The 24,641-nt window shown below is 42.1% G+C and overlaps 3 protein-coding genes across 5 annotated transcripts in view; 2 read left to right on the top strand and 1 right to left on the bottom strand.

Moving 5' to 3' along the window:
- Nucleotides 1-4,504, top strand: xkr7a (XK related 7a). The gene is made up of 3 exons (XM_004546419.4): nt 1-589; nt 2,715-2,914; nt 3,183-4,504. The coding sequence occupies exons 1-3, from the start codon at nt 63-65 to the stop codon at nt 4,142-4,144; spliced, it is 1,689 nt and encodes a 562-aa protein (XP_004546476.2). The 5' UTR covers nt 1-62; the 3' UTR covers nt 4,145-4,504.
- A 6,454-nt stretch (nt 4,505-10,958) lies between these two features.
- On the top strand, nt 10,959-21,614 carry cables2a (Cdk5 and Abl enzyme substrate 2a). Of its 2 annotated transcripts, XM_004546417.5 has the most exons (9): nt 10,968-11,706; nt 12,420-12,512; nt 14,653-14,730; nt 14,883-14,982; nt 15,807-15,990; nt 16,114-16,211; nt 19,162-19,268; nt 19,411-19,615; nt 21,123-21,614. In XM_004546417.5, exons 1-9 carry the CDS (start codon nt 11,171-11,173, stop codon nt 21,261-21,263), a joined length of 1,542 nt encoding a protein of 513 aa, XP_004546474.2. In that variant the 5' UTR covers nt 10,968-11,170; the 3' UTR covers nt 21,264-21,614. The 2 variants fall into 2 exon arrangements, with proteins under 2 accessions (XP_004546475.2, XP_004546474.2); XM_004546418.5 differs by lacking the exon at nt 14,653-14,730 and having other exon boundaries at nt 10,959-11,706.
- Nucleotides 21,615-23,164: 1,550 nt separating this feature from the next.
- Nucleotides 23,165-24,641, bottom strand: part of LOC101482586 (proteasomal ubiquitin receptor ADRM1) — a 13,315-nt gene continuing 11,838 nt past the window's right edge. For both annotated transcript variants that reach the window (XM_076878050.1, XM_004546416.5), the window contains one exon: nt 23,165-23,511. In XM_076878050.1, the coding sequence (XP_076734165.1) occupies nt 23,408-23,511 (104 nt within the window). In that variant the 3' untranslated portion in view covers nt 23,165-23,407. The remainder of the gene's footprint in view (nt 23,512-24,641) is intronic.

Raw genomic sequence — 24,641 nt, 5'->3', positions numbered from 1 at the left:
GGCGACCCCCCTCCCCCCCTTCCATCATTTTCCCATCCCTTACTCGCTTCCCTACAACAAATATGGCCGCGAAATCTGACGGTGCACCCGTCTCTCTCCGAAACGCAATCCCACCCGAGTGCCCCTCCAGGTCGGACCCGCGGCCTCCCCAGCGCCGTCCCGACGAGCAGCGCTATACCCTCTCGGACTGCTGCTGGACGCTGTGCGCCCTTCTGGTGTTCTTCGCGGACGGGGCCTCAGACCTGTGGCTGGCCGCGGACTACTACCTAAGGAAGTACTACCCGCAGTTTGTACTGACTCTGGTCTTTGTGATAGTCCCGTCCGTGGTCGTGCAAGTGTTGAGCTTCCGATGGTTCGCCTACGATTTCTCGGAAACCGTGGAAAGCGGCACTGCCGCGGCCGCCGTGGTGGCAGCGTCGGAGCGCGACATCAGCACCAAGGACAGCGGCGAGCGGGGCGCTGGCCGCTCTGCCGCGGCCGGGGTGCTGCCAGGGCCGGGCACCGGGGGAGGAGCCCGGGGGTGCTGCAGAGTCTTCGTCTGGCTCTTCCAGGCTCTCATTCACATCTTTCAGCTGGCACAGGTCTGGAGGTAAGTCAGAACACTCAAAGCGTGATCTGAGCCAAGGGGGGACTACACATTGTGGCTGTGTGTGTGGGGGGGTCTTTCAAAGCACAGCATCACTCCCTGTAGTTATGAAACCTAATCATTCAGGGAGGACTGCGCCCAAAATGCCAGAATATCTTTTTGTATTGTTTGACGTCTTTCACGAGCATGGAAAGGCAGATTTAGACTCCACCCTTCCACTCCCCCAACCCCCTGGCTGGCTTCTAGGTCAATCATCTGTCTGAAAATCACCAACTCATCCACACCAATCCCCTTCAAATGAAGTAAAATGGGAGGAAAACAAGAAGGAAGAAAAATCCTCTTGTCTGTTCAGTAGGAGGAAGGAGCCTGACTGCTCAAGAAGAAGGATAATAGTCATAAATGTCAGGAGAGTTGCTTCACATTTACAGTGATACTTGCCTCTCTATCACTGTTTGGTGTATTTTTGGTTCCTACCTTGAGGCTCTGGCTCTTATGTTTGCAAAATCCATATTCTCAAACCTCCCAACAGTTTTTTCCCTTCGAGCCATGTTCATACCCAAACATGTTTAATTACTGGGCGCTAAAAACAAACCGGTGTACACTTTGGCATTGTTCTCAAATAGATGGCAGTAGGTCTGTAGGTCAGCTACTCAAGCAGTGATGGTGAGTCGGTGCTCAAGCTTGGAGTGCCCTGATAGGCTTTGACAGGTTTGAACTGCTGCCAGCCAGGAGGAGCCATTCATCCAAACTGTAGTAGGTGGACGGTTAGACAAAATTACATTCAAAGACAAGTTGTGTTTTGCAGACATGTCGGGCTGTTGTAGAAAGAAAGATGCAAATCAGTTGTTTGATTTATCCGTAGGCCTGCATAATCTCTGTCCTCTCTCGCTCTCGCTCTTCCTGCCTCTTTAGACAGCCCTATGGGTAATAACATATATTGATTCCTTATTTCCTCCTGGAGACTAGTGTGAGAGAGCGTGTCCTGGATCACATTAAAACATTGTGGCGGCACAGAATTACCGGTAATGCCATTAAAGCTGTGGTGCGTGCCCCGTTCATTGCCGTTCTGCTGCTGCTGCTCTCAGAGCAGCGTGTCTGCACATTAAGAGGATTACCGCTGTGTGTTTTACCCTCAGCTGTTAACTCAGGAATGAGTCGTCACTGATACACAATTAGTCAGGTGAACCGGGATCAATTTGGGCCGGCTACCAGAATTGAATGTCAGTGCGCTTGAGATGTGATACGGGCTCGTGTCACACACAGGGCGTGCGATGACACTGTTTGTGTGTGTGTGTGCGTCCTCTTGTGTGGCTGAGTCTTTGACCCTCGTTATTGCACATATGCTCTATTTTCCCAGTCTGTTCCATCCCAAGGCACGCTTTGTGTAGCAGGGACCAGAACAAAAAAAGGGTTACACAATCTCCCCTGTGGTTCAGTGGGCTTGTTGACATAGGGCTTCTCTGACCCTTCTCCCCGAGGCAATTACTGAGGCGATTATAGCATCAGTCCTCCGTGACAACCACCGGTGATTTTCCAACATGTAGATGCTCTGTAGCGATAATCGTTTACACTCTGTATATTTGCATAGTGCAAACACATTTGTGCAGAAATATGTGTGCTTTTCTGCAGCATCCTGTTTGGTACCTATACAAGGTCACTGCAGAACGAATGGAGGTGGGACTACATGTCAGCAAAAGCTCAAGAATTCAACAAAGGATTTGCAGCGAGCTCTTTTCTCCCTTCTAACCTTCAGCCTTGAAGGTTTTCTCTCCGCAGCTCCTCGTATTTTACTTTTTCTGAACTCCTTGGACTTATTTTATTTGAAGAGAGACTGGAGACAAGCTTCACACATTCCCCCCTCTGATGTCTGTACTAAAATTATAACCACAGAGCTGCTTAGTTCAGTTTCAGTTTAATCTAAATCCCAGTGGGGCAAGTAACCAGCTTTCTGGCAAGAAGTACTGACGGCTCCCAGAGTTTGGAATAATGAGTTATGACTTCTGAGAGTCTGTGTTTGATGTCCAAAAGTTTTTGAAGCACAGCATTAAAGCCTAATCTGCCTTTTCCATCTCACAAAAACTAATGCACCGCTGAAAGTTTCTGAAATATATCTGCCTCTGATACTCAGGTATGTCCACGCCTTGTATTTGGGCGTGCAGAGCCGCTGGCACGGAGACCCAGAGCGGCGTCACTACTATTGGCGCATGATGTTTGAGAGCGCTGATATCAGCATGCTTCGTCTTCTGGAGTCCTTTCTGAAGAGCGCCCCTCAGCTCGTGCTGCAGCTCACCATCATGATCCGGGCCAATCAGGTGCTGCCCCTTCAGGGTAAGTGCCCCCAAAACGACCAATCACCACAGCCATCATGCACATGATCACATCAGTCAGTCATGAGTCTGCAGCCCACACTGTACGCACGCTGTGAGCGATGAGTCACTTGAGCTCGCCTCAATCAGGCTCCCACTGAGATGAGGGAAGTGCATTTTCTTTCTGTGGTACATGGTGAGACAGTTAACTCACAGCCATTTCTATCCCATCTTACTCCTCTTGCCAAATCTCTGTCTCTCTTCCTCCCTCTTCTCCGCTCTCTCCCCAGGGCTTTCAGCTTCTGCCTCACTGATATCCCTCGCCTGGATGATCTCCTCCTACCAGAAAGTCCTGAGGGACTCCCGAGACGATAAGCTACCCATGACCTACAATGCAGTGATAGTTCAGATTCTGTGGCACTTATTTACCATCGGAGCTCGCACACTGGCGTTTGCCCTCTTTGCCTCCGTGTTCCAGCTTTACTTTGGCATCTTCATCGTGGCCCACTGGTGCATCATGACGTTTTGGATCATTCAAGGCGAAACGGACTTCTGCATGTCCAAATGGGAGGAAATCATCTATAACATGATGGTGGGTATTGTCTATATCTTCTGCTGGTTCAGCGTCAGAGAGGGGCGCACCTGCTGCAGGATGCTCATCTACAGTCTCACTGTGTTTGTTGAGAATGTGGCGCTCACCACCTTCTGGTACCTGTACCGCAGCACTGGCGAGCGCCAGAGTACCTTAGACTTTTACGCTGTCATGATGGTGTGCGTGGTGGCCAGCAGCTACGCTCTGGGCACCTTCTTCATGTTTGTGTATTACTGCCTGCTGCACCCTGACGGTGCAGTTTCAGGGTGGAGTTACATAGTGGAGAAGGAGGTGCCCGTGGAGGCTCTGGCCTCGCCAGCCTCCAGCCTCCCTCCTGACCTGGTAAGCAGCCCTCCCAGGACCCTTCAGAGAACTAAAGGGTCAGACAGAGAGCCGGGGATAGATGGGGATGTGTTTAAGGTGCGGCCACCTCGGGGAGCTCAGACCCCAGTGCCTCATCTCACACCCAGGACAGAGGGCCCCGTTATCCGGATAGACCTGCCCAGGAAGAAGTACCCCGCCTGGGACGCTCACTTCATCGACCGTCGGCTGCGTAAAACCATCCTGGTGCTCGAGAGTGCTGCCCCCGTTACACCGAGGATTCAGTACCGCTGCCTGAGCACTCCCAAAGAAGTGATGGAGTACGAAACCACCGTGTAATGCGCCGATGGTGCTGTGACTCAGCTTGTTCCTGTGTGGACATCCTGCCTTAAATAAAAATGGCAGGAGGATGACTCTCACTGAGTGGTCAGGTTTAACTCCACACTTACTTAACGGCTCTCTGTTCTGGCCACAAACAGCCACATCAGGGGATGGAGTGTTGCGTGTTTACTTTCTACATGGGGCAAGATTCTGCGATATTGTCTGGTGACGGTGCATATTTTGGTTTCTGTATCATTTCTCAGGTCAGGATGTGTTACAGAAAGATATGGAAGGTAGAGAGGATCACAGGCAGGCAGAGAAGAGGACCTGTTATCAGTCAGAGGCAGAAAGTCCTCCTCGGCGAAGGTGCTTCAGCAAATCCTCGTCAGGTGGTCGACAACAGAGACAAGCCTTCAACATGCATGATTATTTATGGCAGCTAAAACTCAAACATCACCGAGTGAGTAGGTAGACTCGCACTGCATTTTTAAACACCATCTTATGTAGACGCAGCACGGGTAGTGGTCTCCCGAATCACAATTTTCCATAGCTATTCACTCATGTTGAAGGAGTCTCTGAAAATGCTGTTTCTAATCCGAAGGGCACATCAAAAGCAACATTTGAGTTGAATGTAAAAACAGTTGAAAATGTGATTATTTGTGACAAGGCTTTGAGCATTTTCATGCTGTTAGTGGGATTGTCATCATTCCTGTGACACTATATTTGTTTTTTGTTTTTAAGGTAAGCTATGTGCGTGTTTACAAGCAATCTGTTATTTTGGGGACATGCCATCACTATTATAACAAGATGCACTTTCCTCCAGAATGTGTATGTACTGAACACTGCATTTTACAGGACTCAACAGCTGTATTTTCATACTGCATCCATCTTCCACAACAAAAACAAAACAGGACAGATGATACTTTACATGTAAAATACTGTAAAATGAAGAAGTTGTTGCAGAGGGACAGCACTGTCTGTATTTGTACTGTATTCATATTTTGTTGTCTGAACAGTGTTTTAAAAAATAGCTGCAGACTCCTAACAGAATAGCTTTGATATTACTGATGGTACAGGCATGTAGTACTTTTGGTAGCCCTTTATTTTGCCAGTCTGTGATTTCCTAATAATTTCCTCAAAAGCTTTTTAGGACTAGTTTTGTAGTTTGGCACAAGCAGATCAATAACATCCAAAGAAATTTTAGTGAACATATTAAAGCACAGCATTAAAATCACTTGTCTAACTCCTCTTCGCAGATCTTTTGGGTCTTATAGGGTGTGGGGCATACCCCCTGTTAATTGGGTGTGTGTTGACACATCACTCTAGAGCACAATCCTATTAGGATCTGGGAAATTTGGATGCTGGCGCTCCTCCTGGGGCTGTTTATTGTGTTCCTTGAAAATGAGAAAGGCCATGTTTGGTGCATGGTACATAGTCTGGTTTGAGGAAATCACTGCTACAGTAGCAGAGATGTGAACAGAGGCAAACAGACTGTTGCCTCTGTTCACAAAACAGACTCCTTTTGCGCTGTGTTGTGAAAGCCTATTGGCCGAGAGTCTCCCAAAGAATTAATTCTGCTGACGACAATCAGAAAGTGATGACAAAGCTTTTTGGTGCCATTCGTGGGCAGCTGAGAATCTTCAGCTTCACTTTTATATAAAGAGGAAAGAAAGAGAGCGCTTGGAGAAAACTAAGCAAAATCACAGGACCCTTGTAAATTGTGGAAATATTGTACTTATTACTTAAATCCAGAGTCGTTCTTCTTTTGTCTGTAAGGGGCAGATATTTGAAAAAGGGACTTTATTCTTTTGAGTAAAGCTCAAAGTTACATCCACGTGAATTCCAGTCCACCCGTTACAGTTTACAGTTTTTTTTAGTATATATAATTCATTCATTCTACGCTAATTATTGTAAACAGTGTTTTTGTATTTGTAGACAAATTGCCAACAGCTTTACACGTTTTGTTGACCTCCTGAAGGTTTTGGATGCATTCTTGTAAACTGTGCATGTGGAGACCGAAAGAAGGACTGGGTTTGCAGTCAACTATCACCTGAAGAGGATTTAGCTTTTTAGAAGCTTTTATTTTAAAGTCACCTGCGTAAAACAGTGATCAGTGCATGTAACTGGAACTCTTGGCCCAGATATCAGATATGAGTGAGCCCTTTTTTATTACAATTTACCCCAGTGTAATAGCAGTTTACAAATTCACCTAACAAATTAAAGCTTTCCAGTTCGGACCCTTGTGGTTGCGGGGCATCCAGCATATAAAATCTGCCAAATTAAACATGCAGCACTACCTCCTGTCACGAGTCACGACCCCGTGAATTAGGGAGCTGCTGAAAGTAGCACCACCCGAATTGAAATAATTGTTAAAAATGGACTGTTCAGCACAGTCCATTTTTAACTATAATTAGTGACAAATTACACTGAATTAAAGTCATTTTACATGAATCTTTTGAGGAAATTATTTTTAATTAATGGACTTATAAAATAAAGTTTTACCTTCCTTTCTTTTATCAGGGTTGTTTTTCTATAGAATAGTCACACAGGAGAGATTTTCTGACTTTTGTGTGTGCTAGTGTGCTAGTGTGTGTGTGTGTGTGTGTGTGTGTGTGTGTGTGTGGGTGTATGTGGGAGAGTCCTGCCGTGTCCATTTAAATAATTTGAAGCTGTGTCTATGACAGTTTTGTTGTAAACACCGTCCTTTAAGCTGGTTTTTCCCAGATGGCAGAAACAAAAGAGAAAAAAAAAAGACCACAGAGCACCTTTAACACGCCTGCTGCAGTCAAAGAAAAAAAAAAGCCAGAGAGGCTTTGATTATGGTGCTAACTCAATCCATCAATAACAACCACACAATGTACCATAAAATGAGTTTGTTGTGGCAGGAGTTGGGTGGGGCTGTACCTCAAACACAAAAGCTAGAATCTAAAAGCCTTAAGCTGGTCATGCCAGACTGTTGCTGTTCAGAGCAAGAAAAAAAAGATGGAACAAGAAGGTGGAGATGATTTCATGATGTTGTTGTTGCTAAAATAAAGAGCAGTGTGTTTACCTGACCATCTGTTACTATCTTTTTGCATAGATAGAGGGTGAATGACTGTAATGAGTCGGAACAACAGGCTAGATGTAGGCAAACAAACATTGATTTTAGTCAACCAAAACATGATGACAGATAAAATTCTATCCATGTGCATGTTTCAACCTGCAGCATGTTGATAGAGGTTGATATTATCAAGACTCAAGACTTTTTTTTTTTTTACATTGATTTAATACTTCAGTCTTACAGTTGGTGGTGAGAAGTTTACATACACTTGTCACGGGCATCAATGTCACGGTAGTTTGAATGAACTCTACTAAGAAAAAAGGTCAATTATTCAGCCAGACTTATGGCAGAAGCAGGTTACAAAAAGTATTGATCGATTTGCAACTTTCTAAGAGATATTTGATCAAATGTTAGTGGAGGTGAGTGCATAAATTGAACCTGTATGTTTACTTTTAAGCCTGTTTGGATTAGAGAAAACCTGTGCACCCAATTCTTGTTTTTTTAAGTCCTTATAGATGTAAGCTGTACAACCATTCCACTCTGAAGAAAAATCACTTTAAAGAAATCAGCAAAAGCCCCAAATTACCACAAAATTCATGCCCATGATAAGTGTATGCAAACTTCTGAGCACAGCTGTAGATAGATACTTCAGAGGCAGATCGACAGATTGTTCTGATTAGATTGAGTCTTAATCCCATCTCTGCAGGGGATCAGTGGATTATCAGTACTAAAGTTGTCAGTACTACCCACATCTCCAAACATCAGCACAACACAATCTGCCCCCTCTTTGGCACGCTGCTTGCAGTGTAATTCCCTTAAATGGTGAAGGAAGGAAAGGACCTATTGATTGCTCCCACTCAGGAGATGGAAAAGCTTTCACACTTCAGTTTCTGTCTCGGAGAAACACTCACTACGAGACTATAAGTGTGGAACCAAAATGCAAATATTGTGCTAACCGTCCCATTAACTGTGCTTGCTGCAGTACAATGAGATAACAAGCAGCCGAGCTGTCTTTGATCTCACAATTACAGTCTCACGCTCCCACTGACTTGTTCACAAATGCTAAATAGGTGCTGCTGTAATTTTCTCAAAAGCCAAACAATGGTGTGAAAATATCACTTCAACATTTATTTCTCCTAATGAGTCACAACTGTAAAATCACAGGCAACCATACAAAGACGAGGAATTTTTTTTTACAGCTGTCAACGACATCCTGAGGAAAGCTATCTGGGGTGTGAACAAAATGAGGAGGAGGAGCGCTAAAGCGATGACAAGATCAACTGATATCTGATCTATCATAAATTAAAATTTAAAAAGTAAAGAAGAAATGGCAGAAACACCCTTCAACCATGTTACAAGCTTTAATGTTCAATAGTTTGTCCACCAGAGGGCACTGTGCAACTTGGTGCCATATGTTTAGAACACCACAAACACAAGAAACAGCTGATCTGGGCAGAGTGTAACTGAGTAATCCACGACTTGTGACAATAAAACAAAATTATTACATGGTTACCAGTTTTAAATGAAGTGTTAAAATGAACAATTTCCCCACAGCAACGGGGTTTGTCTCCACTATAGCCCCCTTTTTATTAGTACCTGGGTCAACTCGACACAGTTCACCACAGTTTTCGGAGTTTTCAATTAAGTCATAGTACCTGGTACCAGGTGCCTGTTTAGTACCTGCTTGGCTGGGGTTCCAAGCATACTGAGCAGGTACTAAAATGTGACATCATCAGACTCCATGCCACCGATTTGCTGGTCAGTAGCGATGAGTCTTGAGAGGATCTCAAAAAAAATCAAAACCGCCATTTTTGAGGGAACAAGGGAAATGGCTACAAAAAACAAAGCCATGGTCCCCCAAGTCTAACGAAAACCACAGCTCGAGCAGCAGGCATATTCTTGCATCAACGTCCACCTTTGTTCTAGCATTCATGTCGCGTAATAATTATGGCACAGGATGCTCTGCAGCATTACTATGACGACAACCACACACACTAGGTGGTACTGGATTGTAATGAAAAACCAGTCGATCCGAGTTGAGTCGTGGCGATACATGACCGATCTGTGCCGAGTCCATCCAAGTAGGTACTAATGGAAAAGGGGCTTATCGGGCTGGGGCTTTTCTTTGTGACTTTTGCATGTTTTCCCCATGTCACCCATTGTCTCTGGGTACTCCAGCCTTCTCCAAAAAACTTGCAGTTAGTGGGGTTAGGTGAATTGTCTTTCTGTATTAACTCTGCAACAGACAGTCAACTTGTCCAGGGGTCATCCAGCTAGGATAGACACCCCTGCAACCCTGAATTAGATAAGCATGAAAAAATGGTTAGGTTAGCAAGGACTCATAAATAATTACACGTAACATGTGTTAGAAAAATCTGTTTATTTTTGTGAATCTAGATGGAAAAATATAGACAGATATATGATATGTTAAATCAGAAAATATCGGCACTGGTATCAGTATCAGTCTTTAAAATTCCTGTATTGGGTCACGCTCTAATGCAGACACAATAATTAAGTAAAAGAATAATGAAATACTTGGATTTTATTCAACAGAAGTGAAACACAAACTTCTTAGATGGTCCGGCCCACACAGGAAGTCATAATGTTTGTTAAATAATTCAAACACAAAGGAGATATCCAGTTAAAAAGTGAGTCCTAGCAGACAGCTCCCAGCTACAGTTACTTGGGTCATCATTCATTCACCCACACGTCTTGAGTCATTCCCAGGCCAGATGAGATATGTAATGTCCCCAGTGAGTTCTGGCTTTACCCTGGGATCCTTTCCAGTTGGGTGTGTTTGAAAAAACCCCCAAAGGGAGGCATTCGTTCACCTATTAATCAAAGCAGGACTTTAGGCCATACTAGCATTCAAGTGGATGACTTATAAATAAGTGTGCAGTTGTTATCAATAGGAAAATGATCCAAAGAGAACAAAAGTGTTTTTGTGCAAGGCTGTCAACGTGCTTTGCTATAGCTAATGCTATAAAGTTGGACATTTTAAGATGGCAGTCTTTGGAGACTGATTCACTTTTGGAGTCAGCCTCAAGTTGAACCCTAGAGGAAGTGCAGTTTTTTTGACACTGTTGCATTGGCTTCTTTCAGCTCCAGAGACTGCTGCTTGAATATAACACATCTAGAAAAAAATGTTTGCTTCCTTGTTGATTTTCAGACTTTCTTTTATGATAAAACACCAAAACATTTATAGAGCTTGAATGCTCAATAAGAGTGGAAAATTGCTAAATAAATGTCAATAAGTACATTATCAACATTTGTAGATTACACCAGCTTGACTGAATGTTTTAGGAATTGCATGTCCATAAATGGCCTATAGAATCTCTCAATCCAGCCAACATACATAAAAATCAAATAAAACTCCCAAATCAGTAAGATGCAGCGCTATGCTAAACACACAGAGGTAACTGACGGCAAAATTCTTTAACTCATTTAAACTGCAGTGTATTTCATCAGAGACCTATGCAGTGTTGCATATCAGACAACTAGCCAAATTGAAATTATTTAAATGCAACTGGAGCCTTTAGGTGGATCTGGCAATTCTATTCAGGCCCTTCGTTTAATATTATTAATAAAATTTGTTACCATGTTTTGATGTGAAAAAACACTCACCCACCTTTGATTACATTGAACACATTTTTTTTTTTTTTTAAAGAAGATTGTTAGATCAATTCATTAGTTGTTAGACCTTGATGCCCTCGGACTGAAAAATATTTATGCATATTCTGATTGATATAATTGATTAGTTGTCATATATAAAAGCCATTGAATATTTCCTTTGTTACTAGCCCCCTTCCCACTGTAACATTACAGCCAACCAGGTACAAGAAACTAGAATATTTTGGTGACTATATCCAATCCCCTATCAGTATTTACACGATTTAATTTGCATAATCACCCTCAAAGCCAATCAGCAAACAGAGAGGTGGGGCAAATATGCTCTTACCGGTTTCGCTTTGCCTTTTCGTTCAACTGCCACATTTCAAACTAGAATGGCGACCGCTCTCTGCGGTCTACAGTCCACTGGCAGTAAATCGGCAAAGACTCACCAAGACCAGCGCAGGAAAGCGAAGGACTCCCGGCGAAGACAGGCTGCTCTGCTGTTTCTCAGTAATATCTCACTCGACGGACGACCCCAGTGTCAACCTAGCGATGGAAATGTCGACCAGAAAGCCGCTGAGGAGCCCCAACCCAGGGACAGAGACTGCGGTGCCGCTGTTGTGCCCCAGCCGTCGGATAGTCAAGGACCTGTCGCCCAGGTGACAGACGTCGCCGCAAGCGGTAGTGGCTCATCCTCCAGTTTCCCAGGGGTGGTCGGTCCGGGTGGACCTTCTTTGGTAATGTCCGGGCCAGGTGCTGTTGGAGCTAACGAGGTATTTTTGGATAATACCAGTGCGGCCGAGACGCTAACCCCAGACACTCCTCTTTCTCCCGTCCCGACCGGACACCCGCACTGCTCCCGTGTCAAGTCAACGCCCGCCGCGCTCAGTCCCGTCGGTGCCGGTAATTCTCTGGATTCACGGCAGAGGTGAGCACATTAGTGATTTATGTGTCAACATGGGCCTTTAAACGGGGCTGCTGACTTCCGTAAGAGACGGCACCAGCTGGTATCTTCGGGGGAAGTCACTTTGATTTTAATGGGTTCCAGCATTTTCGGTATTATTAGCTATCAGTAGGTCTAAATGTTAAACACGAGCACTTAAATCAGGGTTATGTCTCTGTAATCTGGTCAAAAGTGTTCATTTGTGTCCTGAATTAAAACGATAATGTAACATGTTCTATATTCATGTCAGAAGTTGGGGAATTCCTTTGCTACGCCAGACAAAAACGATCAACAAAACATATGACATGACAAAACAAAAGCTGAAGTAAAATAAAGGAACCCATTTTTTTTATGTATATGTATACAAAATATAATAATAAAAGTGTGAATATAATATAATCATAATCGCAACAGAAGTCTATTAAAAGCTATATGTAATACGAAGAGGAACAGAATGAATAAAAGTCTAAAGGTAATTTTTTAATTTCAATAGAACAAATAACGTGAAATAGCTCAGTGCATGAAATAAAGCACATTTTTTAACACCCTGTGGTGAAAATACTCCAAATAATTCGCCTTTACCTCCAAACCTATAAGGCAAAGAGATTTGTGATTACAGTAAAAGTCCTAACACGTGCACACTCTTTGTTTGGGTTATGTTGTGAAAGCATTATTAATTAAAGTGGTGTTTTAATCAGGCTGAGGAATGTCTCTGGCTCACCGGGACCCAAAGTGCCAAAGAAAGTCCACTTCATCAAGAGTATGAGGCAGTACGATACCCGAGGATCCAGGTGAGTCTCAGAGCAGTGTTTGTACACATATTTCCACCCAGATTTTAGCAGAGGAATGTAAAAAAATGCAGAAAAATCTGTTTAATTTTTAAATAGGCCTTAAATATAGCAGCGTTGTACTCCTCTGTAATAAGCTGCTTATCTGGTGCACAAGCTGCAGAGGAATAACAGGGATACAGCTGCAGAGTTGTGATTGCTAAAGTGAATTTAATCACCCCTGGAAGCTTAGCAAAAGCCAAAAGAGGTGCAGTGTGGAAATTTAACACCCCATTACGGCAACAGTAAGGTAACCCAGAGGGGGCCAGGGAAATGAAATGCCACACTGCTGGCAGCTGGTTGACCACAACAGCGAAAAAAGAAATATTCTGTCTGTAAACTTTGGCACAAACATGTCAAATAATTATTTTTTTTAATCGATTATCTTACTCCCCATTTGCCATCCAACATCCACTGTCTACTTCATATCCATCCCCACATGCATACATATGTGTGTTCAGTGTTTTCTGCTGGTGCGTGCAAACCAATGACAATCCCAAACTGTCCCACAGGTTTGGCTTTCTGTTTCAGTTTGAGGCAGACACACATTGCGTGTTACTTCCTGAGCTGAAGGGAAGCTCTCATTTAGAGTTTATACCATAAGGTAATTAGCACTAATAGAAGTCAGTGTTGTAATACTGTTCCCCCCCCCCCAAGAGATTTGGTATCTCTCCGAGGGTCAGCCGGGCTGCGTGTTTACAGCTGAGTGTTGGCAGTGGCTGCTGACTGTATGTTATTGATGTTTTTTTTGTGGGGAGCTGTTTTTAGTACGTACTGGTTGTGGTGCTGCTCAGTAGATCAGTCTGTTTGTCTGCATTTCTGTCAGCACAGAGGAGTCCTCGTGAGTGTTTACTGTGTTTGCTGGTTGCCTGTTCCTGGTTTGAATGAATCCAGCTGTAGTTTCAGCCTCTTGTGTGTTACCAATACATTCGAGTTGCACAGAGGTTTATGCACTATATATAAGAAGAAACACAGAATCAGCTAATCTGAATTACAAACCCCAAAATACATAGAAGTTGGTCAATATGGCACTTTTTAGGTCGCCTTAATGTTTCTGCAACCCTCATATTGTACCAGAGATGGCTGAAAAATACATTTAAGGTCTGTTAAAGTTTGAGCATCGATATCTTGGGATATTATAATGTCAAGAGCAGAACCGCTCTAGTTATATGTATATGTATAAATATAAAGATTTGTGTAATGTAGAATAACAGAAACAAACCGTGCGTTGGATGTTTTATCTGTTTTCTCATATTTCACTGGAGAAAACTTTAGAAACTGTTTTTAGGGTGAACTTCTCAAAGGTCAAATCATCATGTGGGAAAGGTGGCAGCTGAAAATCATTCCACTGAAAATCAATCAGTGGCTCCCACCTGACTCCCTCATAACCAGCTGTAAAATAGAACGAAAATCACCAATATTCAGAGTTATGGACTCGCAAAGTATAGAAGTGTGGGTCTATTAGCCAAAGGCTTAGGCTTCAGACTACCAATACATGTTTCAGTCATTTTTTTCCCAATGCTGGCTCTATGAGATGTCACTGAGAGCAGATATCTCTCTACTCACATGGATCTTGCCTTTCAAACACTCTCATTTACTAGGGGCAACCATTCAGAAGAATGCTGTCTCACAGGGAGCTAAATCAGCTTGTTTCAGTAAGATAAATAGGGATTATTTTCAACTGTGAATCACACAAAGCGCTCTAGTAGAGCCTAAGGACAAAATATGGAGCTGGAAATGAGCAGAACACGTCCTCTTTAAAATATTAATTGAATATTTGCAGCGTTGCTGTTATTAAAGCAAAGAAAACGCTCTCAGTATTGGCATACCTGTGGTTTTTATGCCCTGAAAAAACGGATTGTGATCCAGATTTTATGAATACCTCTGTGACTTGAATGTAATGGTTCCCGCCTCCTGCTTTAGGTTGTTGTCGAGAGCTGTGTAGCTTTAGTACTGACAAGCGCAGAAGCGGCTGTGTGACTGATTTTGCCGTCGCTGCAGCTGATGAGTGTTCGTGTAGCTGCAGAGTAGTGGTGACTGTAGCTGTTGCTTGTAGACTGACACACCATCTGTTTTGTCTGCCTGTACTTGTTGTGTCCTGCAGGATCATGCTGATTTGTGCCAAGCGGTCGCTTTACGCTGCTTTCTCAGTGCTGCCCTATGGAGAGAGTTCAAATATCAGGTACAAAGAAAGCACCATCCCAAGCAGAGAGCACCCATCCTTCACTTTTATGTTTCCATCCTCCTCCTGTTTGATCCATATCATTCTCAAAAGGGCAGCGAGTGTGCAGGAGTGGGTGGAACGGTCACATAAATGTGTCTTTTCATGAACAGTGACCCTAAGCTGGAGGCTCAGAGGCAAAGACTCTCCTCGGTGGTGGCTGCTGATCTGCTTCCTTCTCTGGAAGGTGTGGAGATGGGTGCCTGTGGAAAGGTGAGTGCCAGCCTGATGTACTGCGATACCTACAGTATACACACGATTGAAGCTCTGCTTGTGCTGTGACTCATACTCATCTGAGACTAGCACACTGTAACTTGCCACTGAAGATTGTGCACTATATTAAAAACATACCAGACATTGAGTAGATCACTAGATCAGAGGTGGACACATTTTTATTTTCCAGAGCACTTTATTAACTAAATTATGTAAACTCCATGAAACTGGTAGACATATCAGGTTATTTTTTCTGGGTGAAAGTGTTTCCTGCACATAAAGATTTTTTTTTCCTCCATATGGAAAAAAGGGCTGCAACTTTGTGTTTTAATCTGAAGAATTTTGCCTGACTCAAAATGAGCTTATATTGGGTGACCATGCATATAAGCACAGTGCATGTTTACTGCTAATTCTGGATATTTGATAAACATAAAAATCTGTTTTATGCTTGAGTAAATGAGCGCTCTAGCTGTTAAACCTGAATAAATATCAGGTCAGAGTCATTACAGTCAGTTGCCTCGAGATTCATGAACATAGTGCTGCCTTGTATTGATTTTTAATTTATTTCATTTATTTATGTATTTTTGGGACTGGGAGTGGATGTCGGGGACCAAACTGTGATGATTTGCAGGCGGCTTCTATCCTTCGAGCTGTACTTTGCTCATCTGTGCAGTATATTCAGAGTTTGTCAAAACTGGATTGCCCTTTTTGGGGGGGAATTGGACGAGCAGATTGTTGTTTGGTTTCTTTGTGTTTGTTTGTTTTTATTGTAACTAAATATACTGATGAAAAGGTAGATACTTGACTGTCTCGTTATTCCTCAGACGGTGTCCTACGCTCAGTTTCTTTATCCAACCAATGCCTTGGTGAGACAAAAGAGCGGTGGCAGCAGCAGCGGTGGTCCACCAGATAACTGCACAGCCCAGACCCCTCAGTCACGTTTCCAAGGCAACGGGCAGAAGGGCTTCACCCCTGCTCGTCTGAACAACAGCGCGGCACAGGACCCATGTATGAAGCTTACAGATGTGTGCCTGCATCTTGATCCTAACTGACCGGAGCCGTAATTATTCACTCATTTGTGTGTGTGTGTGTGTGTGTGTGTGTGTGTGTGTGTGTGTGTTTTGATTTCAGATGTGGAGGAGGTGGTGGAATATGACCCCAACCTGCTCAGTGACCCTCAGTGGCCCTGCGGGAGACACAAGCGGGTTCTCATATTTGCATCATACGTGGTGAGTGAGGCTGCAGCTCTTACTTTCATTATCAGCTAGTCGGGGAGTTATTTATCAGATCGCAGCAGATGAAACCAAGCAAAACAAAAAGAAACTCGGGGGGGGGGGGGTTCATCTTACAAGCTAACTTATAAACACAGGTTTATAATAGAGGTGGTGTTCGTTCATCATCGGTTCGTCTGTGGTGTTGTTTTTGCCATCAAAACTCAACTAATTTTAACTGAGGAAATAGCATCCATGTCTCATTCACATTTTGTGTTTTATACCAGACCTCAGTGCAACTCACCAGTTCATCCACTCTGAAATAAGGCATTTACCACCCCTCCTGCTTCCCTTTAAGCCATCTTCATTCTTATTGGCTGTCCTTCCTCTGGTGGGTGGGCCAGAGGTGTTAATATTGGAAATCTTTGGAGAATTCTCTGCAAATTTGGCTGTAGGAGTCCCAGGAGGAAAAAAACGCTCATAAAAACTTTTTAAGTGTTTCTTTTTTTTAATCAGCTTAGACCTGTGATAGTTATAATTGCATTTTTATGTCCCTATCCCCACTGAAATTATAGGAACTTTAGATAATGCTTAAAAGTAAGTTCCCAGAGGAGTTCCAAGGCTGAGTGCCTGTTTTAGCAAACTAGAGATATTCTCTCCCTTGGACATCATATAAAAAACCTTCTGAGCATACACCACCTTGTTCCATTAAATCATCTGCAGCATGTGACAGAAACTAAAAGGTCCAAAATCTAAAAATGTTCAGCTGATAACCTCATAGCAGTTACAAACGAGAGCAAATGCTGACTGGAGCTGAGGCTGTTAAATGTTTAACTCTGTATCTGTATTGCTGGGGATGAGAGAAACCTGATTTTTACAGTGAGGTTTGTCCTCGAAGGAGGCGCTTTCTCTACCATGTGAATGGATAACCAGGTTACTAATAAACCTTTCCACAAATGCAATACAAAAGACTGCAGACATGGAAAGTAACAGTGGAGCAAACACAGAATGACAACACAGAAAAGTAAATGTTTGTGTGCACGTTTGTTCTTACGACTCAATCCAAAACTCCCAGATGTCTGCAGAAGTCTCCCAAAGCATTTCTTACTTAAAAAAAGCATCAGAGGATATAAAAAAAAATCCAAAATAGTTTCCCTCATGTTTTTGTATCAGATTCCAGTCTGCCACAAGTCATTTCACATCCAAAAACTTGAAATGGGATTGTTGCAGCAGTGGATTGTGTTTGCAGGAGGCTGCTCAATATGTTTTTGTGCAGTTTCATTCAGCACCACCACACCCAGAGCAAACACTGTACATGCTGCTAGCTATAGAAGCTAACCCGCCTGTTAGTTTCTAACAAGAGGTGACTTCTGCAAATAGCTACATAAATAAACTTGGATCCAGGTGGGGCTCAGTTGATGAATTTGTTATTAATCTTTGCTGGAAAGTAATGAAAAATATATATACAATGAGAAATGATTCAAGGCACGGCTGTTCCTCTGGTTTTCCATGACGCTGTGGGCCGTGATTGTACACAGTGTTACATATTTTAAAAAAAGTCATGTCTGGAAAAATTTTTTATTTTAATAGAGTTAATATATTCACTGAAGCATGCAAAATGCTACCTTCATAATATAGTTACAGAGTTACAGGCCCTCAGATTAGACACAGAGTGGTTGAGATTTGGCATTTTATTATTTTTATTTACCTTTTTTAAGTATATTTGAGCCCCATGACTTCATAAATACAGTAGATATCTACATGAAAATTTTCAAAGCAGAAAAAAACAATCACGTTGTTTAATTATACCAACACAGAGGGAATCACGACTAGGAGATCAACCTGACACTTAAAAAGAAGACATTTCATGTGACATAACCTATTATTGGCCAATTATCAATCCCATGATATGACCGTGAGATGACCCTGAAAGTCTACCCAAAATGCACTTTTTAAAGTGTTCTTCAGTAAATTATTAGAAACCAGATCAAACATCCAGGGTACCAATGCTTGTTTCTGTTCTCAGCATCACAGATATTAAGTTGCTATTAGCAAAACTAACACCAGACTTATAATCACATTGGCTAAAATATCATGCACCTTGAATTATTTATTTATTGTAATTTTCAGTAGTTTCCAGGAAAAAGTATTAATGAATGTATGAAATGACCCCCACTTGGAGTCAGATGAGGGATTCTGAGAGGGTCAGCTGATTTTATCTTATTCTGTTTTTTTTTTTTGTTTGTTTTTTTTTAATTGAATGACCCACGTTTAATTTTATATATAAGGGCAGATGTTATACTGACAGGACTGCACAGATTCATGTTAAAGTTTTTTTTCATGTGACTGGAGACATGATGATACACAGGTCATAAATATCCCCACACTTTCATTTTAGTCTCTAAAGCTTGGCTGCTGGAAGTTTAATATGACGGTAAATGTATGACAGTCAAAAAAAGCACAACAGGGCTTCTTTGATAGTCTTAAAATGAGCTTGATGAGTCGTACAGAAGCTCAAAGTGTAGACGACTGTGATGGAAAAGCTCCCGTCCTCTCACTCTCTGCTCTGTTATGTGTCCTCAGGCTTACAGTAACCATGTTTTCTACAGCAGGTGTGAACTTTTCTCCGTGTCCTCTGTGACCGAGTTTCTCTGAGTTTCCCTGGTTCTTTGTCTCGCCCCATCTGTCCTCCTTTGTTTCAGAAATCAGGACAGGCCAGTTTCATTTGCCTTGTAAATTGTTGTAAAGCAGTTCTGCAGTCATGTTGAAGAGTAAATAAACCCTTTATCTCCAGCTCACATGATTTTATTGTTCCTCAGCTGACTGCGTCACTCGTCTCTGACCTCCAGCATGAGTGTGCTGGTGAAGCAGTCCTTATCAACACAAGCAAAGCTGAAACGCTTTACTGCGGCTGTTATTCCTGGCAGTTCCATATTGACACGGCGGTTTTGTTTTTCCATCTCTGCAGACGACGGTCATTGAATACGTGAAACCATCTGACCTGAAGAAGGACATGAATGAGACTTTCAAGGAGAAGTTTCCCCACATTAAACTGACACTGAGCAAGATAAGAAGGTGCAGATTTCTCACATTCCTCTCTGATTTTCAGAGTTTGAGCCTTTTAAAGATTCGGCCTCGGTCTGTAATCTGGTTCAGAGTGTACACACAATACGCCCTTCTTAGAAAACTGATGACTGTGACTTCTCACCTCCTCTAGCCTGAAGAGAGAGATGAGGGCCGTGAGCGAGGAGTGCGGCCTCCAGCCGGTGACCATAGCAATGGCTTTTGTTTACTTTGAGAAGCTGGTGCTGCAGGGACGCCTCAACAAGCAGAACAGGAAGCTGGTGGCGGCGGCGTGCGTGCTGCTGGCTGCAAAGATCAGCAGCGATCTGAGAAAGCCAGAAGTTAAACAGCTGATTGATGTAAGTAAAGTTTCCACTCAGAAAACAAAACAGGATGTGTTTAAATGTAACTACCTACCTTTCTCTGCTCATACGAGAGCAGTAACTAGTGTGCAGTGTAGTGCTAAAACCAGACTTTAACTGACCCACAATCATATAATGCAGTGCATTCTTCAGGACCAACAGAAACAGAACAGTTTTTACAATAATATAAACTCAGCTCTGCAGAACATCTGCAGTCTCAAAAAAGACTAAAACCTGTAGATTTTCTTTCACTTAGTTTTTCTAAACTCTTAATTTTCATTTGAGTTAGCGAAAATGTTTTATAATAGCGAGTTTTAAGTCAACTGTGATAATCGTGGTCTGCATACTGCCAGCTTTCAGTTTAACTTTTTATTAACGTAAGCTAGCTGTGGATAGCAGCTGAAAACTGTTATGACTTCTATTGTCATTTTTAACTGTAAGAAGAAACTAATCATTAGTGAAGGTTCAGTTCACTACATTTACTTTACAGGTGGTGAACGGGCCTGCGGGTCCAGTCAGCTGGACCCAAGAACCTTTTCACTGGTTTGGTGTAATAACAGGCATGCAGTGCCATTAAACTTAAAAAAAATGAAGAAACGTGCACTGCTCTCAAAAAACCCAACACATTTTAAAACCTTATTCGGTGTAAAGTCGACAAACTAAGTCTCGACTGTGGAGGCAGAATTGTTGAAGTAACTTTAGGTTTAACCCTGTTCTCAGTGTTACATGTTTGGCTCATGTCTTACTGTTATTCCCAAGATCAGTACGCACAAAATCTACGCCTACCAGCCAAAAAGTTCTTTGGAAAATGGTGTCGCCTTTCATGGAAGATCAGACCTCAGTTCAAACATAGGCTCCTAATTTTTCCTGTTAGCAGAGGGTCATTTTAAAACACTTTTATCTTTCTGTGAACCTTAATACTGTGAAATAGGGCAACTAAATCTTGCACTTACTGACCTTTTATATGAATTTTTCAAGGAGGCTAGTTTGAATCCTGTCTTTCTATTTGATCTGAGAGAACAGTGCTGAAACTGTCTCAGTGTCACTGTTTTAGGAACACATCACTGTGTCGATGCTTATAAAATATGCATCCAACAGGAGGAAAGGCGAGGAATAAATCTGTTTTTTGATTGATGCTCAACAGAAAGAGATCTAAAGCTGTGCACTGAGGTCCGCAAACTGTTTGTTAGAGATCTGATTGGTCAGTAATTGGTGGTTTCTTACAGGCTGAACTCTTATGTTGAACAAAATATGCTTAAAAATAAGTTACCATGACAATGAACCACCTTCATAACACTAAAGAAAACTCAGGGTTGAACCTGAAGTTAGCTTAATAATATGGAGTCCTGCTTCATGGTGCAGGTCTATTTAATAACAAAAAAAAAGAAAGAAAAAGATATCACAGATCATTTAAGTCAACTGTTGGCATGGACAAAGCAACAGGACAAATCATCATCATCACCACCTGTTTCTTCCTCTGCTTTTTCTCTCCGTGGACGAGCAGAAGCTGGAGGAGCGTTTCCGCATAAACAGACGCGAACTGATTCCTCTGGAGTTCCCGGTACTGGTTGCCTTGGAGATGGGACTATATCTCCCCGAGAGCAAGGTCATGCCGCACTACCGAAGGCTGGTACAGCAAGGTTAGACCAGACGTGGCGGAGTAGGACGTGCACATGTGTGGCGTGTCGACCAGTTTATAAGCTGTGGTGTTTGAAATAAATACTTGTGGTACTATTTATTGTTGCTGTACATTAACTAGGTTACACTCAGACTTGATGGCATGTGTTTCTCTCCCTGAATGTCTTTTTGTAGGTGTGACGTTCTCATGTTGATCCAGTCATGAGCTCTATGTTAGAGATGTTCACTGAGCACATTAATGGTGCTTTTATTTTGGTTTCTTGTGGGTTTTTAGGATGCCACCCTGTTTTAACGTCTTTGTAAAGGTACGCTCTGTGTGTGTGTGTGTGTGTGTGTGTGTGTGTGTGTGTGTGTGTGTGTGTGTGTGTGTGTAAAAAAGAGAAAAAAAAACTCATGTGCACCTTTCTTGTTACTATACAGCCTGTATAGTATTTATTGTAAAAGACATATTGCTGATTTCTTTTTTTCTTTTTTAAATGCCTTGTAAACCCACTGTGACGCTGAAGCATTTTTAGCAATGAGCCTGAAACATGACACTGTAGATCGTAAGTGGGAAACATCTTTTCGGGGAGAAGTGGCCTTTAATTTGTTTACGTCCATTCGATATTTGTACTATGTCTCACAATTATCCAGCCAAACTCTCGTATTTACCGCGAATAGTAAGAAAACATCAGACTCCTGTGGCAGCTCTGTGTTCTGACTTTGGTGTTGGTCGTGCTTGTATCCAGTATTTCCACTGTGCTGTGGTGTCACATGCAGAGAAACAGGATGATGGAAGTTTCTTATTTATAGTAAACATTTTTTTTCCTCTTGTTTTTGTTTCGTGTCATTACCCAGGGATATGTTTTGTAAAATGCACTGGTTAGTTATCTTTTAATTCTCAGGAATTCTTTTTCTTTTCTTTTTTGGTGCAGTCACACTATGGAAAAAGGGTTGGAACAAACTATGTAAAATGACCTTGAGAACGTTGCGTCAAAGACATTTTTCAGGCTTGCAGTCACTCAGTTTCAGTCTTCAAAGAAACTTTGAGTTGCAAGCAGTCTGTTAGCAAATGAATGATGTTAATTATATGCAATCAGTTTGTGATAATGTGGGAATTAACTATCTGTTGGATCTACACAAAAATTCACATGAACTGTTTTTATTTAGAATCCAACCAGGATCGCGTAGATTTAAAGGATGTAGTTGCGTGTCCTGTTCCACTCACTGGTGCAAAATGACTCTGCCAACATGTTGCAATCAGTCTGTGTGTTTGCAAATAATTCCTGTCTCACTGGTAAACCTCGAGCGAGTCTAAATTTAGAGACTTGCTTCTTTAGAAAAGGTGACCTGCAGTTGAAAGCGGTGGCCCAGATGTTGAGGGTGTAGCGCGCCGAACCTCTCTCCAAAAGCTGAACATCGGAGGTTGTCAACCTATTTTACTCTAGTGCGACTGAGCCGTTAATCTTTTGTAAAGTCAAACCCAAAGACGCCGTAGCGATCATCACTGGAAGATTGTGGTGTTTTCATTGTGACTCCATGAATAGATGAACCGGACGGTAGAAACACGTCAAGTACAGACAAAAAGTGCCTGAAATCACAGCGGCAGTGAAATTGTTAATGATCGAAGTGACATTTGTCTTTCTGTGGTTGATCTTTAAATGTTGGTCTTGTCTGGGAAAGAATCTGTCTTCTTACTTAATGGTGATTCAGTTTACTGTGTTTGCCTGATGTGATTAAATTTAAAAAAGTGTTCAAAATAACCGATGTGCAGAAAATGTACGGTTGTTGTCGAATTGTTGGATGATCATTGTGTGTTTACACTGTTCCGTAAAATGAATGTTTTTAAAATATATTTTAAGACACTGAAAAATTAAGTTTGACTTGTCTTCTTGGCTACTAAAACAAAAACAGTCAGACACTAACAAGTGTTTCTATTATTTTTACTGTTCCCTCATGTTTGGACAGGATAGGCTAGTAGCTGACATGCAGGTGGAGTACATGTTCACCCAGTTACATCAGTAGATATTAATTCAACACAGCACTATCAGCTGGGAGTCACACTTTCCACTACATCAACCACAATCTTTACCCTTGAGGTGTGGCGGGAATAAAACGGCAGCTAAGCAGCAAAATAAATACATTAAATAATAATATTTCTTAAAAGAGCGCTCAGTCCAGACTCATGTCTTCATCGTCGTCTTTCTTGTCTTTGGAGTCGCCGTCTTGATCAGACTTTGTCTCCGTCTCCATGGCTTTAGCAAAAGCCTCCACATCTGGAAAGAATAAAGGAGCAGAATTCAAAGCTGGAGCTGAAGTTATCATGTAGTTAGCTGAGCAGGTTAACCTGGAAGCAATTTCTCATCCACAGTTTAAAGAGCTTTTCTCCACTAAAGTTAAAACAATTACTACATTTCAAATTTTACCTGGACAGAAAATTATTTCTGTTAGCATTTAACACGTTTTGTTTCAAAACTTCACACAGATGCAAACATAATTTTATTTGTTTACTACAAAATTAATCTATCGCTGGTTCTTACTGCAACGTTAGTGTCAAAGCATTTTAATATTGTGGCGTTAAGGATTTAAAACAAGTACAGTGTTATTAAAATATAATTAAACTGCTTTTATTCAATCAAATATTTAAGTGTAAAAAAAAAAAATCACAAACTCCAAAGTCTGTCGACTAACATCAACCCAGGTGAAATGTTGTTAAGAATATATAAAGTAGCATAATTAAGCTGTCAAAGTTGGGTCTAAACTTAAAACGAAACTTTTTATTAAAAATAAAATCACATGAAGTTGATCTAAAACAGAGATAAAACCTACAGCTATTCATGGATTATTGCTAATGTAATATTTGCCTTGGTGTACTAAGGCCCAGTTTCAGCTCCTTTGTGTTTCTTTGTTGATCAAAGGCTGATTGTTAAAGTTTTTCAAATGATCAATCACATTAGCACAGCTGCTGAACTGATTAAAGCAGGATTAAATCAGACTTAAATAAAACAGAATTGAAGCATTCTTGTTCCAACAATTTGCGACTGTTCCATGTGGGGACTCAACACAAAGGAAACGTCAGATTTCATACGACACTGTGTACGAACAGAAGCTGGAGGTGCACAGCGAAGTACATGCTGCTCAGCGGGCAGCTTCATTAAATCATACGCATGAGAGAGATTTTTTCTGGCACGCTCCTGCACAGAAAGGCTTTCATCTTTCATTCCAGTATTACAATTTAGGCCTTGCAGGAATGTGGCAGTTTCTATTGAGGCTGAGTGACGCACATTTCATCATTACAGGGTGAGCAGGAGGCCCCGCGCGGACGTCAGCGTGCCCTCTGATTTGTTGCAACACATAAATGGACCAACTATGCGTCTGTCATTCAGGCAGATTTATATATATATAT

This window comes from Maylandia zebra, linkage group LG20 (assembly GCF_041146795.1).
Source record: "Maylandia zebra isolate NMK-2024a linkage group LG20, Mzebra_GT3a, whole genome shotgun sequence".
Taxonomy (NCBI): domain Eukaryota; kingdom Metazoa; phylum Chordata; class Actinopteri; order Cichliformes; family Cichlidae; genus Maylandia; species Maylandia zebra.
Note: the sequence above shows the minus strand (reverse complement) of the source record. Positions and strands in the feature narration are given on the sequence as shown.